Source organism: Lycium ferocissimum, chromosome 7 (genome assembly GCF_029784015.1).
Source record: "Lycium ferocissimum isolate CSIRO_LF1 chromosome 7, AGI_CSIRO_Lferr_CH_V1, whole genome shotgun sequence".
Taxonomy (NCBI): Eukaryota; Viridiplantae; Streptophyta; class Magnoliopsida; order Solanales; family Solanaceae; genus Lycium; species Lycium ferocissimum.
This window is the reverse complement of record NC_081348.1, coordinates 18,628,908-18,645,433: the sequence shown is the minus strand read 5'-3', so window position 1 is coordinate 18,645,433 and position 16,526 is coordinate 18,628,908. Positions and strand designations below refer to the sequence as shown.

The following is a 16,526-nucleotide window of genomic DNA, read 5'->3' as shown; positions in this document are numbered from 1 at the left end:
GATTATGCTATGTATATGACATCAATATGAGTACGAATATGCTATGTATATGACATCAATATGAGTACGAATATGTTAAGACTATGTAAGTGCCAAGTAAGGGCTAGGTATATGTAATGTATATGATACGAGCATGAGTATAAAAGGAAATATGAATACGAAGACGAAAATGGCCACAAAAGGTAAATGAGTACGGATATGGATGTATGTACACAAATACGCAATAGAAATGGAACGTCCCTATGAAAGGCAAGTAAGTGCTATGACGATGATGCTATTATCTCCCATCCTATGTTATTTCATATGTTGTCTGTGATGCTTTCATATTGATATTGATCATGCTTTACATACTCAGTACATTCTTCGTACTAACGTCCTTTTGTTTGTGGACGCTGCGTCATGCCCGCAGTGGCTGGGGAGACGGACTTGATCCACCGTATTTTCTCGGGGGACTACATAGTGGAGCTCCATTTCATTCGGAGCTGCAGCTTTTGGTATAGATTCTTTTGTGTACATATTCATGGGCACGGCGGGGTCCTGTCCCGCCCATATGTTATGATATGACATATTCTTCTTAGAGGCTCGTAGGCATGTGTATATGGTTAGATATGTTCGACCTTGTCGGCCTATATTTTGGGATATTATTTTGATTGCCTTGTCGGCTTATGTACACTTATATGGGCATAATGTTAATGATGATATAGATGTGTTATTGCCCAATGAGATTAGAATGATGATGAATGAAAAGCATGATTTGACTATGTGGCTCACCTAGATGTGATGTATAAGTATGTTAAAGGGTGCCCGAGTGGGCTAGCACCGGGTGCTCGTCGCGGCCCTCCGGTTGGGTCGTGACAGAAAGAATTTACAATAAAGAGATTATTTTAGAGCTAAAAAATCAAGCATGCTCCTGAAGTACTGCTAGTACCTGAAGAATATCTACAAGTATCGTAGAAAATTCATTACTCTAAGGAGCTCAACAACAAAGTATAAATTAGTAATAACATGATGGACGTACATGTACAAATATTGGTGTGGATGACAAAATATGAGGCATTTGTACAGTATCAGTAGACCTTATTGCCACAAAATCTTGAATTTTGTGGTAATAACTGTAAATATTACCACTGCAACAAAATAGAAGGCTTTACAACCAAAGAGCATCTAGTGTCTCAACCACCTTTTGAAGGGATTTTGGGATCAGTTAAGCCTCAAGCAACTAAAAGAAGAAAATGGTCCTCCCTATTTACATTTCTTGGAACAAACAAATAGTAAAACTATCTATTACTCAATATTTGGAACAAGTATTAAAATCTATCTGCTCTTCTTGTATTCTTCAGTATTCTAATATAGCCCTAACCTAAAGGTTGTATTGACAAATGTATTCCTAAATATCTTCTAGTTCCTTGCCTTCCATGTGCGATAAATCATACCACCTCATATTGCCACTGTGACTTCCTTCTTCATCTGCTTTCGTTTCCTGCTCTTCCATCATAATAGGTTGTTACGCACATCCCTCTGTACCATATCCACACCAATCTACTGGGACAAACCATATCTTACAATAGATATCCAATCACACTCTGCAAACAGATGCTTATCAGTTCCAACACCCCTGCAGAGCATAGGCAGGACGTAGTCTCATCCATCTGCATATTCAATCTCAGCGTCCTAGCCTTTGTGGGAAATTTGTTCTGATTTGCTAACCAAATAACAAACCAATGCTTAGGTTGCATGACTTTAGTCTAAATGAGTTCTGCTACACTGAGTCTGACTTGAGCCCCGATCAAAGCACTGTAGCTACTAGTAACAGAATAAGTATCATTTGCAGTTAGCCTCTATTTTCCGTTTTAATACCAAGCAGCCATAACGGTTTTTAGAGAGGTCAGCTTCCTCCAATACCAACTACAATTATTTGGTGGTAAGTGATCTCATATGTTGCCATGATCATTTATGTACACACCATCCACCCATTTCATCGAAAGAATATCTTGTTTTTCTGAAACTTGCCACATTAGCTTGCCCACTGAAGCTTGATTCCATTTCTTGCACCCTTTGACATTGAGATCCCCAAACATTTTAGGAACACAGATCTTCTCACATGCTATTGATACGCTAAAATTACACCTTTAAAATAGGAGTAAGCAGTCGTTATCAAATATAGAACCCAACGAGGTTGGGGTCGAATCCCACAGAGAATACAATGAAGAAATAAACTCGTTAAGTGTAACGCTTGACTAATAGTCTATATTTCTAGAGACGGGAATGTACAAAAAGTTTGGTTTTAATATTTGTCATGATCATTGGTAAGAGAATGCTTGATTTTTTATTAACAATTACTAAAGACACTAAGGTTGTGGTTCCAATGGAAAGTAATGCAACTGGGTATTGATCCAACTCCTTTATATGTGTGAATTCAATTAAATATGGGATACATAAGTTTATCAAAAGTTTCTCAACCAAATTGATAAATATCATTACTAAGCTTTCTCAAGCCTTAGAATTTGGAAAATATGAACACCCATTTTATCTCAAGTAACTTTCCTATCTCTAGCTTAAGTTATTAGATGAGGTTTATAAGCATTAAATCCTTGCTATTTACTCTTTTCTTAATTTTCCCTTTCTTTCTCCAGCAAAGGAAAAACAACTAGGCACAAATAATGTTGTTCACTATTAAATGACATTAAAGGTTGAAGAGTAAATAGAAAAACATCTTTACACATAAATGGAGAATGAATACAAAACCCGATCACATAACTAACACATTTGATCCCACAACCTTAGCTAAATGGTTTAGCTACTCATATTCATTAAATAGAAAGTAGTAGCAAAGAGAATATTCATGAGCTTACAATAATGCTAATGGAGAAGATGACAAAAAGATGGAGAATCTTCTAAAAAGCTTCCACAATAAATGATATTTAAAGCTCTCTCTATGCTAAAAGACAACTGAAAGTGAAAAGTGGGGAATATTCAATAATGTGCACAGAGCACTAGGTACAAGTATTTATAGAGGGAGGACAAAAAGTCAAATTTCGGACAAGTTTACGACTTGCGACCCAAGTTTGCGGTCGCAACTTGAGTTTGCGACTGCTGAACACTCACCAATTCTTTTCAATCCTTCTGAAGATGCAGCCGAAATTGGAGTTTGTGGTGCCGCATCTGCTTCGCAAATTCAGGCACGTAGCTTGGCTCACTGGGTGGTCGGGCCTCCAAAATGCGGCCGCAACTCCGAAGTTGTGGTGCCGCATTCTCATCGCAAGTTGATGATCTTTGCTCAGCTTACTGTCATTTCTCTGGGCAAAAGATGCGGCCGCAAATCCAACTTACGGTGCTGCATATTTGCCGCAACTTTCTGCTCTTTTGCTCTTTTTGTTCCATGTTGTCCCTCTTTTGTCCTCGATTCACAAAACTTGAAAACACACGAAAACATGAACAAACACTTGAAAAGACTACTCAAAAAGTATAAGTACTGGATCTAAAAAGCCTTAAAATCCACGACTTATCAGCTACCAAAGTTGTCCTCCTATGTGCTTCCCCAGAAATAGTCCGTGCATACTATTCACTGCTTTGGGTATACTCTGAGGGAGTATAAAGAGAGCACTCCAAAAGTTATATATAGCAGTTACAACTTGTAATCTCTCTGCATAGGATAAATGCCTAGCTGAAGCATCCTACGAGTAATCTTTTCTGCTAGTTGGTTGGCATTCCATCTTACTCGACTTCTCAGATGATAAAGGCAAACCAAGATGTCTAATAGGTAAGGAACCTATTGAGTAGCATGTCAAAGCCCATATTTCTACCTGCATCTCATCAGTAAACCTGCTAATAAAATATTAGATTTCTCCACATCGGCCATCAACCCTGTAGTATTACTGAAGTGCTCCAAAGCCTCAAGTACCTTTTGAATAAACCTTATATTTCCTTTGCGGAAGATCATAATATCATTTGCAAATATTAAGTGAGTCAACTTGAGCTCCTTGCACATGGGCCGAAATTTGAATCACTTATAATTTAGATAGAAGAAAATGATTTTTTCAAACTCTTATATATTATTTTCAGATTGCTTCTATATTCTAAAAAAGACATAGAACTAAATACAAGTTATATCCTTGAATATTTTACCTTCTCAAATAAATATCACAAAATACTCATTTTTGTAATATAAAAGTAGTGAGTACTAATATTTGATGCCATAATAGAGAAAATCATAGTAATATGCCGTTTGGCCATAAATACAAAAAATAAATTCACTTTTTTTGGAATTTTTGAAGTTGGAGTTGGAGTTGTGTTTGATCATAGTTTTTGGTGAAATATAGTTATAAAAAAGTGAAAAGAGTGAAAATTTTGTGAAAAATAAATTTTTTAAGTTTTTAGTATTCCGAAATATAACTTCAAGTTACATTCGAATTATTTATGGCTAAACGCCTAAAAGTAAGAAAAGTAAAAAAAAAAAATCCAAAAAAAGTGAATAATTTTGATGCCTAAACGCACCTAAATATCCTCAAAACCACACCCCCCCCCCCACCCCCACAAAACCTGAAATTGCAGCTGCATATCACTCTCCTCTGCCGCCTCTGTAGCTCCCAACAACGCTACGCTCAACCAGGTAAATTTTACTGAGTTTTCTTCCAATCCGTAAGCAAAAATTGCCCCACTACAGGCGATTAATAATCTCAATTAATGTTTCCTTGACGAATTTGACTGACTATTTTCCTTTTTCTTTGAAGATGTATAATATTGAGCTTCCCTATACCTATCTTGTCTGTTACTGAGTTCAGTTCTAGTTTTTTTTGGCTTAGGGAAACTGGGAATAATTTGATTTTTTTTTTTCTGCAACATGGATAACTACTTGTTGATGTCTGTGGTATTGTAAATATTCAGTGGAATTTGATTTGGTGCAGTCAGTAATAAATTTTCCATGTATATGACTTTGGTATGAGTACTTCTTGCTAATCCTGCAAAATACACATATTGAACACAATGATAGTTGAGTGGTTACTTAACCATATTCATACCTGTTACTTACCTGTATGTGAGTTCATATAACATAGTTTACAATAACCCTGGTACGTCATTATTGTTTGAAGTTGTATCAAATGTATATTTTGTCCCATCTTGAGGAAGAAATATAGTGATACTGAGCTACTGTGTAGGCTGGAAAATTGAATTAGGTTTTTTTATACAGATACATGAATAGGATTGTTGTGATTGACATTAGTAATGGGAACACGGAAGTTTTAGATTAATTGGTGAGTTTCTGGTTTTATAATTGTTGGTCTAATGAGAAGAAATGGTTAACAATGAAGGGAAAAGATTGTTAAGGTAAAATTAAGCACCACAAACTCTTTGATGATATATCCAGGGGAAGATCCTAAGTAGTTTCAAGAACGCCTAGGTTCATTTCATTGGTTGCTCTAGTAACACACGGTTCTAGAAGTAATTGAACAGAATGTACTAGTTGGAGTATAAGCGCCTCTTGATGCTATAGTGAAATTTCTGTCTTAGGCTTTTATCAAGTAGTGGCACTGTGCTGCTGCAAATGCGATATATAATAAAGAAGCAGATTTCATATGCATTTGTTTTCTGTAGTACTTTTTGTTGTATCTTTCCAGTATGTAGATTCCAGTACTTTTTTTTTTTCCTCATTCAGAATGTGCATTGCTTGTCAATTGTGCAGAGAGGGGAACAGAAAGTTTCCCAGTCCCTCTTAATTATGTTTCTCCTAACACTAAACAACAAACAACAACATACCCAGTGTAATCCCATAAGTGGGGTCTGGGGAGGGTAGAGTGTACGCAGACCTTACCTCTACCTTGCGAGGTAGAGAGGCTGTTTCCGAAAGACGTTTCTCGTAACACTGTTTGGAATATATTTTTATATGGGCAGGAGAAGCAAATCTTGATGTGCATGTTTGAAGAAATTCTATTCAGTATATAGGTTGTTTTAGTTGTAGTTTATGGGGAAGAGGATAGTTTGGTGTTCCCTTTGATTATGACTTGTGTTAATACAGAGCCTTGCGTATTATTAAAGGAGCAGAAAAGGGGAAACGATATTGTACTTTTAGAAGCTGGGAAATGGTTCTTCTTGTTCCTTTAGTTTACAGAACCAAAAAGAAGAAAAAAAGAAGCTCTTGTTCCATTGAGGTACGTGAAATCCTCTTGTCTGGGACCTTCGACCTACCCAAGCCCTGCTCCTTCAGGCCTCTCCAGAAATAATTATCCTTCATAGTGAAGGAATATATTCTGCCTTTTCCTCTTCCTTCATTTGTAATGTAAGACCACCCATGTTGGGGTTTGGCCAGTGTGTGAAAGACTGGACCACGAGGAGGGATTTGGCATCAGTGTCACTAAGAATGTGAAACACGTACTTCTCCTTTTAACGATCTTTGTGGTGTGTTTCCCGTTTTGCATATCTTTATATCTTACTTGTTTGATCCAAGAAGAATGCTCCATTTAGATGGATTCAGCTCTCAAGTGTTTCATCTGAGGTAATCATTCACATGCTTGAATATCTATCTTCGTTGAGTGTTCTATGGGGTGTACGCTCGAAGGTTAACTTTCACATCACACAAAATAATCTTTTTTTTTATTTATTTTTTTTAATCAGTGACACTAAATAATCTGTATTGAGGTGAGGACTGAATTGATGCAGGAGCACTGAATATGATAATGGATGCTCAAATGCCAGATGCATTATCCCCTCCCCAAGTTAAAGCAACATTTCGCCTTGGATCAGAAACGTACGCTGTTGAGGTATGTAAAGGGATTATGTCTGAACAATTGATCTCTATGAAAGAGCAAAGCATGATTATACTGAAGGACTACATCACGAAGCATAATGTTCCAAATGAGGTCCCTGATGAACCAGAGGAATTTTCTTCAGAAGATGATGGTGAAATTCCCGAGCAGCTCCCTGTAAACTCCAAGAAGCGCAAGTAAATCTATTTTCTTCCTTTTGTGCTTATGTCTTTGTAGGTTTTTCTATTTTTATGATGGCTGTTAACACTCTGTTACGTGGTGAAAATTGTAGTTGAAAAAGATGTGGAATTAATTTCCAGTTGCCATAACTTGAGATCAAGGGAACTCTTTTAGTAGTTTACAAGAGTGAGATGTGAATGCTTGGTGAAAGTTTCCATATCTCTTTAATTGGACAGTATTTCTCTAGAATGGAGTCTAACAAAGGCCCTTTTGTCTGTTCGAACTTGTTTTATTTTGAGGAATGTATTCGTACTTCATATTTTGTTTTCATGATTGATCAAAAGTGAGTACAATCTTATGGTTGTGGATGATTTCTCCATTGCTGCCTCATTTCTTCTGTTATTCCGTGCTCCGAAAGTATGAAGACTAATTTGGTCCTTGCAATATTTCAAAGAAAAATAACATATATAATTGGCGGTACCAATTTTAGTTCTACTGAATAATAGCGAGTTGAGTCTCATCTTTCCGTTAGAAAGCAAGACCTTCTTTACAAACATATCTAGGACCAGCGAAGACATAATATTGTTGCAAAGTATAGTGCAACCTACGCATAGAGAATATTTTTCATACCATTTGGAGTTCAGTCAGAGTCTTTGAAACAACTGATGGATACTCATCAGCATCATATGCAGAATTAGTCTGGGTATTTTCATATTTCTCTTCATCATCCCATAATACATATGCTTCTTCTCCGTGGATAGCATCATCTCCAATTTGCAACACCTCTTCCTCCAACCTAAGAGGCACAATCAACTTAATGAACAGACAGATCAAGCTGGTCATGACAATATTTAGACATACTATGAATCCGATTCCAGCTAGTTGAGCTCCCATTTGCCGTAGCCCAGCTGATGTTCGGCCTGTCTGCAAACCATAGGCTAAGCCGATGTACCTTTCCCATTCAGGTACTAGGTAAAACAGCCGACAGAGCTTTGGCACTGCGAAAAATCCAGTGAGGACACCGCCTAAAATTCCGGCTAGGGCATGTGTATGGAAGACGGCGAAGGTGTCGTCTATGTACCTTAAGAGCTTGATCTTCTTGTGAAGGATTGTCATTGTGTACCATGGTACACTTCCTGAAATTAAGCCCATCAAGATGGCCGCCCAACTTTGAACAACTCCTGAAATTAAGCACTACCAGGTTGTTACTCAATTTCCTAGGTTAGCATATCAGACTTGCTATGTAGAGTTACTTCTTGTTGCAAGTCAACTTCATCTGATGTAAAAAATTTATACACTGTCAGTGAACAAAAATGAGAACTTACCGGCACCAGGAGTGATGCAAACAAGGCCGGTGATCATGCCATTAACAGCGCCGATCACAGAGGGTTTGCCAAAGACAGCCATGTCTAGGACCAGCCAAGTTAGGAGGCTGGTGGCAGTGCAGACATGTGTGTTCAAGATGGCTAAGGAGGCATCGGTGCTGGCGGTATAAGGGGCTCCACCGTTGAACCCGGTCCAACCCATCCATAACAGGCCGGCGCCGGCCAGCATCATCAGAATGTTGTTTGGTGGAAACGTCTCTCTATCTTTGTCCAGCCTAGGCCCTACCTGTTATTATAACATCGGAAAAGGCTCAAATATGCCATCCAACTATCGGAAATGGCTCATTTATGCCACTCGTCAATAGTTTGGCTCATTTATGCCATCGAACTATAGGAAATGGCTCATTTATGCCATCGAACTATAGGAAATGGCTCATTTATGCCACTCATAGTTTGACTCATTTATGCCATCGCCCGTTAATAAAAATGACTCATCCATGCCATATTTCATTAAAGCCGATTTTACAATATCATATATGACACGTGGCCTCCAACTAGATTATGGTTCCGAGTGGGTAAGGTGTATGAGTCGGATTTTTTATTAATTTGGTATTTAAAATTGGGGTGGTTTAATTGAACGATGTAGACCTCTAATTTGAGGCCACGTGTCATATCGGTATTATAAAATCGGCATTAATAAAAAATGGCATGGATGAGTCATTTGGTAACGAGTGATGGCATAAATGAGTCAAAATATTGATGAGTGGCATAAATGAGCCATTTCCTATAGTTCGATGGCATAAATGAGCCATTTCCTATAGTTCGATGGCATAAATGAGCCAAACTATTGACGAGTGGCATAAATGAACCATTTCCGATAGTTGGATGGCATATTTGAGCCTTTTCCGTTATAACATTAATATTGCCATGCGATGTTACAAGTTTTGATCAGGACAAGAAGATCACCTCAAAGTAAGATTCTGAATAACCTAAAGGGAGAGTTGAAAGTAATATTCCAGTTTAAAGATAGTTTTATTCTAGGATATAACTTATATATCCCTGATAACGTAAAGAACTGCACGATCATTGTAGTTTAATTTGTTATAGTAACTTGTCTTATTTTTTAGTTTACTAATACCACTTTTTATGGATAGTTACACTTAAAGTTTATATAAGTTAAACTCTACCGTGGATTTAAGTTTCACACACGAACAGTGTAGCAATTTTCTTGTACGATCAGTGTACTTTGACATGTTATGGAAGTCTTTTCAATTTTTTTTCATGGTTAATTAATGGTTATATAGAGGGAACTGGAAAGAGGGTCTTGTGTTAAAAAACTTACCCAATAAGCTGCAGTAAATCCAGCAACACCAGAAGAGAGATGAATAACGTAGCCTCCTGCAAAATCAATCACTCCTAACTTGGACAGCCACCCGTCTGGGCACCAAATGCTAAATGCACCAATAGTGTACGAAAAAGTATGCCACAAAGGCACGAACAACATCCAAGCTATAAAATTCATCCTTCCAAGAAGTGCACCAGCTATCAAGATTGGCGTAATGGCCGCGAAAACGAATTGGAAAAACACCATAGTAGCCGTGGGGAAGTATCCCAAAAACGCTTGTTTGAGAAGGTACTTCTCGTCCAAGGCGACAGACGGTTTTCCCCAGAAGGCCACAAGCTTGTCACCAAATGACATTCGGTAGCTCCATCCTACCCAACATATGAGAACGGAAGCAAATGCATAGAATGCCATGAATGATGAGTTAACTGCCCATTTCTTCTTTACCATGCCACCATAGAGGATGACTAAGCCGGGCACACACTGGAGCCCGACTAGAGTGGCAGTTGTGAGCTGCCACGCGTTGTCACCTTTGTTCATCCATTCCGGACTTGCCTCATCTGGTGCTAGATTTGAGGGAAGTTCCATTAGACACAGTGTCCCTTGTAAGAGCTGCTCGTGTTCCAATTAATACTGGAGCAACAAAGAATGAGATGAGTTTAAATGAAGCAATGTTAGCGGTGAGATCATATATTGTACCTCAGCTCGCTTGGAACCGAGGCTTGATTGTTGCTGTAATGGAGCAACAACTAGCAGGAAAACTTGAAGTTCAATGGGTGTCTAATGTTATGCTGAAGAAGGGTTTTACGAGGAGTGCTAATTTTTTTCTTTAGTTGTTCTTTTTAATTGTCACCTATTAGGAATAATTTAGGATTAAGAATATGATAGGACAGTGACTGTCTAAGAAATGGGCAAATGGCTTTCAACTGTTAGTTTAACAGGAGTATTTCCTTTTGTCTTTCCTGTAAGAATGAAAGTGATGTCATTGCCGGCTTTAGTAGCTAGTTGGCCTGCTCTTGGAAGTGTTTCAGTACGTAACTATTCAAATATAATTTTAAAAAGGATACAGAATGAAAGTGTACGTATTATTAAAGAAAATCACAATGAAAGGGCAAAAGAAATAAAAAATAAAAATAAAAATAAAGGAATCAAGAAATCAAGAAATTAAAGAATAGAAAAATGTGAATGAATTTGATGATTCTCTTCCAATTTATGGTTATTCTGAAATCGAAAAGTTTTATCATCATGTATATTTTACAATGCACAAAGTAATATTGAATCCGTTTTCATAATTTCCGGATCATTTTTCTTATGAATATTTATTGCTCAGAAACAAAAAAACAAGTTGCTAAATGTTGGTTGAACTCCTTTTAATTTAGGGAAAACAACACCAAATACCCCTAAGATACAAAATAATTACCCGCTTCATGCCCCTCCTAAACTAATTCGCTTCTTACTCAACCGGCCAAAACTATTTACCCGATTTAGCCCCTCGCCCAAAACCCTTCATCCATGATATCATCGCAATATATTTATATATCATAGTGGTATCGTGGAGGACTATATATATATATATAAAAGAAAGACTGAAGCAGTCCTCCATGATACTATCTCAGTATATTTATATATCACGATGATGCCATGGTCCTGATGAGTGTTTCATTGAAGGACTAAAGTAGTCCTCCATGATACCATCACAGTTAATGTATATAAGATGATGGTATCATAGAGGTTTTTTTTAGAAAATGTGTCGTTTTGAATGAATGAACATGATCATCCATAATACCATCTCAGTATATTTATATACCATGATGTATCATGGAGGACTAAGAGAAGGATTGAAGCAGTCTTTCACAATACTGTCTTAGTATATTTATATACCATGTTGGTATCATAATTTTGGGGCATCTCGGATAAATAGTTTTGATTCTTTCCGGGGATACGAAAGTAATGGAGATATTGACGGGTAATTATTTTGATTTGAGAGGGCACGTGTTCTTCCCCCTTTAATTTAAGAACAAACAATTTGGTTATACAAAAAAATCTTACTTGGACAAGAGATAATGGTATGCATCTTCGTTCTTCTTTTTGCGTTTTCCCCCTTAGGTTTTATTTTTTGTCTCTTACTTATTTCTTCATATTTTATTTTGTCTTCATTTTCTAAAGCAGCTACCGTCCTAGTCCCTGCTATTTATGATTCTTTCTATTGTATTACTTTGATTCTTTTGAGGACGGAGATGGAAGAACCCTTCTGTCTATAGACAAGTGAATATAGAATTTTGACAATGTCAAGTTTACTTATTACGAAATTATGTTCCTTCTTTTTGTCCTTTTTTTTTTTTTTTTTTTAACGTAAATAGTTACGTTTTTTTGTATGTCCTATTTTTAGTTAGCCTCCTTAACTTTTTCATTTTACTCCCTCTGTCCTAATTTATGTGATGATGTTTGACTGGACACAAAGTTTAAGAAAGACTTTTGAATCATGTGGTATAAAAGAAGCCAAAAAAATTTGTGGCTAGAAATAAAAAATTTAGACATTCAGGATTATATAGGGACTACTGGAAAATATTTTTACATTCATGACTACTGATATTGTGTGCACATTGTCTAAAAATGATTACGAAATATATAAAATAAACGATTCAGGATACAAGTAAGATATGCATAAGAAAACACACGTAAAAATCGTTAACGAGACTGACTAGTTTAAGTTTAAAAAAAAAAAAAAAAAAAAAAAAAACTTACGTTGCTTCTGAATCATTTTTTTGTGCGGATTACCCTTCAAAGGCACTGGTCTTTAATTTTTGCCCTTCGCCTAATGGCTAATATCCCGAGATTCTGGGTTCGAATCCAAGCTCAGCAAAAAAAAAAAAAAAAAATCGTAAGGCAGAGTTTTGAATGCAAAACTCTATTTGAGGCCTAACTTTGGCTCGAATAGCCTAACTTTTCTACGAAACTCTGCCTTGCAATTTATTTTTGACTGAGCCGGGGTTCGAATCCCAAACTTCATAGTATTAAGTGAAGGACAAAAATTAAAGACCACCACTTTGAGGGACAAAAATTAAAGACCAGTGCCTTTGAAGGATAATTGTGCTAATGACCTGAATTGGGCCAGATATGAAAACGGGCTTTCACAGATAGGCCGAACACAAGGCCTTTTATCAGTTATAGACCGAGCCCAATGGATCAGCTTGACTGCTAGAGGATCGTTAAGCTTAGGAGCAAAGCGGTCGTTTGGTATGCGGGATAAGATAAGACATTCAAGATTAAGTTTGGAATAAATTTTATACTTTATTTGGTTGAAGGTATAAAATTTAACCTAAACTTAGTCTTGGATATCTCATCTTATCCTATCATGCTTGATATTATTTTATCCACTTCCCCGGTGAGATAAATTAATTCAGAAATTATAATTCAGGAATATAATTCTGGAATAACTTAGTACTCGTACCGTACGACTCCAATTGGGTCTACAGTTCACACCTAAGAGAAGTTTCTGTTGTTGAGTAAAAGTTTTCATTTACCACAAGATGATTGGCTAACTCAACAACATATGTGGTGTATTCATCCCAACTCCAACAACTTCTACATTATTTTTGGTTTATTAACCATTTTTATATTTGTTGATCCGATTAATTTAAATTTATTTTCCCCATGCCTGTTAAAAGGACAAACATATAACCTACCAGTATCTTTCTATTTCATAAGTCGAACCCAAGACCTCTACGCTAGAGCGTAATGTCTAATAAGATCTCATTGATTCCACCACATTTATGTATTGCCATTCAGGGGCGAATTTGCGTGTAAATTTTGGGTCACGTGAACACATGATCACTCGACTAATTTCGATATATTATGTGTATAATTCTGAAAATATATCTCATATTAACTAAGTGAACACATGGTCATAATAGGCTGAGTAGAGCACTCGTCAAAGGTTATCTTTGTATTCTCAAGGTCATGAGTTCAAACCCCAGCTTGGACAACTTTTTTAATTTTAGTTATTATTTTCTAAAGCTACCTCTGGTGCCATTGGTTTTCATTATTAACCAATTTTTCTCAAAGTATAAATGAGCAGAAAAAGAAAATCAAATTGAAAAAGATAAAAGTGCAAATGACGAAAGCCTCTCTCTCTCTCTCTCTATATATACTAGTTTCATGAGGCCCGTGCTAAGCCTGGGCCCAAATTCAAAATATAAGAGTAGATATTTTAATTAAGGATATAATTAGTGTTACACTATTTTACTGTATAATAATAAAATCTAAAATAAATATATTTCCAATATATAAAAGCAAAACTTGCATTTCACTCCTTTTAACATCTTTAACTTTCGTTTTGATGAAATTATTTGAACAACTTTAACTTTCATTTTGATGAAATTATTTACTTCAAATTAGACACGAAGCAAGAAAGTTTATAAGTTTGAATCAAGGCGCTACCGAATCCGACCAAACTCGTAGCCTACACTCTAACTCAACCCTGCTTCAAACTCATTTTGTGTTTACCGTGAACTCATTTAAAAAAATTATAATGTATATTATTTTCACTCATATTAGACAAACTCATGTTTTCATCTTCTAGAATCATCTGACACAACAAATTCTTTCAAGAACTCCAAATTTACGCTGCAATATTTATAACCTTAGTTTCGAGTCTTCACACGAATAAACCTAATGATCTTACAAAAATATTAATAAATAATAATTAACTTGCATTACTAAAGTAAAAGATTTTAAAACTATGCCTAAACATGATTTTAGGACATATATTTATAAACGCATATGAGCTCACTAAAGAAACAACATATTGGAGGTTTAATAAAAGACATAGTAAGACCTAATAAATGCTCTAGCAGTAAAAGAAAATTTGGCTCCAAATTGCCTAAATTTAACCAGAACGTATAAGAACAAATAACGTATTTCCACCATCCCAAAATATTTGTCATGTTTTGTTTTTTAAAGGCAATTTAACTAATCTTCGGAGCTATATTGGATTAGATTAATTCAATATTTTAAAATTTAAATATTAAAAAATTATATGAATAATGCTATAAATTGCAATGCTTTTATCAATAAAGTGATTTTTAAAAATAAATATTATTTAAATTATGTAATTGGTCCTCGAGAAGTGTAACACGACAAAAATTTTGAGATGAAGAAGTAAAAATAATTTAATAAGGAGCAAAAAAGAAATTCACAAAAAATTAATATAATATCAATATAAACCAATTACAAAGGCCCATGTATGCAAAAGAATTTGCAAAGTGAAAATTGCAAAGGTAAAAAGCAACAAGAAGCCAACTATGCAACTTTATATAGTACTAACGTAGGTCCCTATGGGCCGGCTGTGAGGACGACAAAAGATAGATTAGGATCCTTGCTTATATTACTATTATATATAAGAGCAATCCCTATGGGCCGGCTGTGAGGACGACAAAAGATAGATTAGGATCCTTGCTTATATTACTATTATATATAAGAGCAAATGTGAAAGACTTTTGTAGTCCTCACAATAATTTCTCATATAATAGTAATGTGAGGACTTTTGTAGTCCTCACAATAATTTCTCAATTTTTTAAAAACTTTTTAATTAATTACTTTTATGTCCTAATTTTATTTATTTAAGTCAATTTTTTTGTTTTTTGTTTTTAAAGTCTACTTTTCAAAAGCTATCGAACCTGGGGACTTTTGTAATCCTCACAATAATTTTCAATTTTTTTTTAAAACTGTTTAATTAATTACTTTTAGGTCCTAATCTTATTTATTTAAGTCAATTTTTTTATTTTTGTTTTTAAAGTCTACTTTTCAAAAGCTATCGAACCTCCTACCTCATTTTTCACGTTCTTTGATTTTCTGATTGGTGCTCGAGCAAATGTGAGGACTTTTGTAGTCCTCACAATAATGTACATAAGCCAACGAGGCTAACAAAATGATATCCAAAATATAGGCCGACAAGGCCAAACACATCTAACCATATACACGTGTCTACGAGCCTCTACAAGGAGAGTATGTCACATCATATAGGCGGGACGGGGACCGCCATGCCCATAAATACGTACACAAAAGAATAAATACCAAAAGCCGTGGCTCGAATGAAATGGAGCTCCGCTATATTGTCCCTGAGTAATGAAGCTATAGATCAAGTCTGTCTCCCTGGCCATCTGCGGCCATGACGCAGCGTCCACAAACAAAAGGACGTCAGTTTGAGCCCGGACTTAGACATTCTTATTATTTTAAATTTTTGAAAAATAAATATCGATGGTTAGTTAGTTAACAGCCCCACGGAATCAAAACAATAGTTCTTGGAAGATATGATTTCTTATAATTAATTAATTTTATTCTAATAATTTCCGTACAGAATTTTAAATTAAAATTACCAGAAATTTAATTTAAAGAGCAAATGTGAGGACTTTTGTAGTCCTCACAATAATTTCCCAATTTTTTAAAAACTTTTTAATTAATTACTTTTATGTCCTAATCTTATTTATTTAAGTCAATTTTTTTGTTTTTTGTTTTTAAAGTCTACTTTTCAAAAGCCTATCGAACCTTTAGAACTTTTGTAGTCCTCACAATAATTTTCAAATTTTTTTAAAACTTTTTAATTAATTACTTTTAGGTCCTAATCTTATTTATTTAAGTCAATTTTTTTGTTTTTGTTTTTAAAGTCTACTTTTCAAAAGCTATCGAACCTCCTACCTCATTTTTCACGTTCTTTGATTTTTACGATTGGTGCTCGATATCCACATTTGAGCCCAATTAATCCAGATAATTAGACCGCATCGCGCCTATTCGGGGGGAGCGCTTCCTCCATAGATTTTTTTCCATATCCATGTTCGAAACCCTAATCTCGATTAAGAGAGGATTCTAAATCCGCTGCACAAGTTAAATTATGTATTTGTCTTAAAAGTTCATTAACTATGTATAGATTATTTATTTAGA

The 16,526-nt window shown here is 35.6% G+C and overlaps 3 protein-coding genes across 4 annotated transcripts in view; 2 read left to right on the top strand and 1 right to left on the bottom strand.

The window, feature by feature from the left end:
* LOC132063626 (perakine reductase-like) overlaps nt 1-16,526 on the top strand; it is a 79,599-nt gene that overhangs the window by 58,126 nt on the left and 4,947 nt on the right. The window lies entirely within an intron of this gene.
* LOC132063623 (uncharacterized) lies at nt 4,555-7,299 on the top strand. The gene is made up of 3 exons (XM_059456263.1): nt 4,555-4,609; nt 6,655-6,937; nt 7,033-7,299. Exons 2-3 carry the CDS (start codon nt 6,666-6,668, stop codon nt 7,034-7,036), a joined length of 276 nt encoding a protein of 91 aa, XP_059312246.1. The 5' UTR covers nt 4,555-4,609; nt 6,655-6,665; the 3' UTR covers nt 7,037-7,299.
* Nucleotides 7,440-10,353, bottom strand: LOC132063624 (ammonium transporter 2 member 4-like). The gene is made up of 3 exons (XM_059456264.1): nt 9,588-10,353; nt 8,246-8,531; nt 7,440-8,101 (listed from the first exon to the last, which is right to left on the bottom strand). Exons 1-3 carry the CDS (start codon nt 10,173-10,175, stop codon nt 7,545-7,547), a joined length of 1,431 nt encoding a protein of 476 aa, XP_059312247.1. The 5' UTR covers nt 10,176-10,353; the 3' UTR covers nt 7,440-7,544.

Excerpts from the sequence above, each read along its gene's own strand:
- LOC132063623 (XM_059456263.1), top strand. The coding sequence starts at position 6,666 with ATGATAATGGATGCTCAAATGCCAGATGCATTATCCCCTCCCCAAGTT.
- LOC132063624 (XM_059456264.1), bottom strand. The coding sequence starts at position 10,175 with ATGGAACTTCCCTCAAATCTAGCACCAGATGAGGCAAGTCCGGAATGG. Across the intron at positions 8,532-9,587 it reads GATTTACTGCAGCTTATTGG|GTAGGGCCTAGGCTGGACAA; the intron begins GTAAGTTTTTTA and ends TTATAATAACAG. Across the intron at positions 8,102-8,245 it reads TTGCATCACTCCTGGTGCCG|GAGTTGTTCAAAGTTGGGCG; the intron begins GTAAGTTCTCAT and ends GCTTAATTTCAG.